Raw genomic sequence first — 2,554 nt, 5'->3', positions numbered from 1 at the left:
TGGGTGGGTTGGTCGTTTGTACAGGTGAATGTCTTGGACAATGGCGTCAATGGCCGTTAGAGCAAGTCGATTTAAACTTTTCTTTTTGATTTTGCGAGTTAACCCCAATAGCGCACGAGGCTGGTTATGATGAACTTGACCAAGTTTATAAACAGTACCGCTAGAACTAAGCTCTTTCAATATTTCTCGTCTATACGGTGTTTTTTCAAGCTCTTCAAAAGTTCAAACAAAACCGACAGAATGTCAACTGATTGCGATTTGAGCCAGCGCTTCCATATATATATATAGTCGAACATACTCCAAAGACCACCTGTACTGGCGGCCACTTCCAACTCACTCCCTTGTGAGTTCTCAACAAAGGACACTGTCGAAGACTTTCACCTGTCAAAAACAACAATTTTTGTTCCTCAACAATGAGCGACTGTTTTTTGTTTGTTTGTTGTTGTTTTGGGTTTTTTAAAATAATTTCGACGGTATTTTGACTTTACCTACAGAGCTGGCGATCCAGGTTGGAATTTATTTTAAGACCCAGGTTGTGTAGAAAAACTTCAAAACCTTCAATGTCAGAGATGGACTTTGATTATAATATACATGTATTATATGATATAATATTATTATATGCTTTACATTCGAGCATATCAACCTTTGTAAGGCCAGGGATCAATCTTGTCACCTTACTTTAAGAGGATAAGATTTTCATACTACCCACCTGCATAAATACTGTAATAAAATTGTAAGCGGGGCGTTAAATAACCCCAGTCACGGCAGTCACTACCCAGATGGTCCCCACCGCTCACCAAAATTATAAAAATCAACAACCAGCGGACGATATCGACCAGGTTGGCAAGCATTGTTATTACGACTTTCACAGTACGGGCTAGATTACACAGACTACATTGATCTTAAAAGCTAACATGAGAAGGAAACGATATAAAACACTAACATGATTTCAAACATGGGATTGGTCACCATCGGTAAACGACCAAATCAATGAACTCCAACAGCAACAACAATGGTAATAATAATAATGGTAGCTTAATAATATATTATAATTAATAACAATAATAAAATAAAAATAATATGGACAATAATAATGAAAATAGTTAACTGATGTAAACATGTTAACAATGGATAAAAAGCACAAGAAATACAATTTCTCTGTACACAGGCATCAGCTACAAAGATAATAACAATAAAACAGTATAGAAATTTCATCAGAGAAAAAACTAAAGCAAAAATAGTATTTCTGGTCTGTTTTATTGTGCCCTTGTAAAAGGTGTTGTCTCCGTAAGCTACCTATTTATATAATAATAGCCATTGATTATGCCGAGTCTCGTAGTCGTATGCAAATATGAAGTTTATTTCGTCTTTTTCGGTCAAGGGAAGTGACTAGAGAATGTGAGTTTTAGAGAGACTGAAAGGGAGAGGACAAATGTTCACAAAAAAACAAGTCACGTAAGTGTACCATACTTACAAATAATTGATAATGAAAGGGAAGAGCGAAGTTGTGAATGTGTTTCAATTGTTTTCCTTCTAACGTGTACACGACTTTATTTCTCTTTGTTTCTAGTTTCCGCAAGTCATTGACAGTTTCAATACATACCACGATGCTATCGTACATATAGACATTTTATTATCTTATTAATTAGACCTTAGTTTGAGAAATAAATAAGTAAATGGCAAAAGCAGAAGGTGTGTCTTATTCATTTGTGCCAACCAAAAAGTTGATGGGTCATTTCAGAAGTTCTGCTCTTCCACGCCAGAATTAATCTAAAATTTCTTTAACACGTGGTTTTATGAAAACAGAAGTTGAAACCATACTTTCGTGCCCCCAATAACAAACTGTAGCAGCAAGAAGTAACATAATGACATGACATAAAAACTATCTACCAACCCTTAACTCAGCTTCAACACTTCCCAAAACGCCAATAAATAATGATTGCACGTGCCTATCTATGTCATAGAAAAATGTGTCTAGATCTAGTCTATGCTTTCTAAACCCTTAGAGAAAGAAACGTAGCTCTTTCTCCACCTAAATTTTCAAGGACAACAAACCATGCGTTGTAAAAATCATAATAAATAAAAACAACTGTAACTCACCGTTTAATCTTCTTGAAACACCCTTGGTGGACCTCCGTCTGTGGTTAGTGGATTCATTGGTGTGTTCATTCGTATATTCCGAGTCATGGACTGAAGATTCGGCCATCGGTGGATTCATTTTGTTTTAGACTAACGAACTTATCGCTGTAATTCTGGTTGGGAATTTGGAAGGTCGGCGGTCAGTCCGTCAGCTGGACACTGTACTGTGAGAATGCGGCGAGGAAAGGAAGGGAGGAGGAGGAGGAGGAGGAGGAAAAGGAGGAGGAGGAAGGTGGTTCGGTCGTCCCCGTGCTCGGGCCGACTGATCGTGCAGCGAAGGTGAGGGAGAAGGGGACGGGGGTTAGACTGGTGCTTTATCAGTGCAATGTGTGTAGTAGACGTGTCCCTCAACTTGTGTGACGGTGGACTGTTGAGGCGTGTTGCCCGAAGGTGGGGCCAACAAGGAGGCGAATAT

General features: G+C 38.5%; 1 protein-coding gene across 2 annotated transcripts in view; it reads right to left on the bottom strand.

Annotated features, from left to right (window-relative positions):
* Positions 1-2,340, bottom strand: part of LOC106013447 — a 9,896-nt gene extending 7,556 nt beyond the window's left edge. For both annotated transcript variants that reach the window (XM_013089250.2, XM_013089251.2), the window contains exon 1: positions 2,101-2,340. In XM_013089250.2, the coding sequence (XP_012944704.1) occupies positions 2,101-2,218 (118 nt within the window). In that variant the 5' untranslated portion in view covers positions 2,219-2,340. The remainder of the gene's footprint in view (positions 1-2,100) is intronic.
* Positions 2,341-2,554: the final 214 nt, after the last annotated feature.

The sequence above is a fragment of the Aplysia californica genome, unplaced genomic scaffold (assembly GCF_000002075.1).
Source record: "Aplysia californica isolate F4 #8 unplaced genomic scaffold, AplCal3.0 scaffold00909, whole genome shotgun sequence".
Taxonomy (NCBI): Eukaryota; Metazoa; Mollusca; class Gastropoda; order Aplysiida; family Aplysiidae; genus Aplysia; species Aplysia californica.
This window is presented reverse-complemented; position numbering and strand designations above follow the sequence as displayed.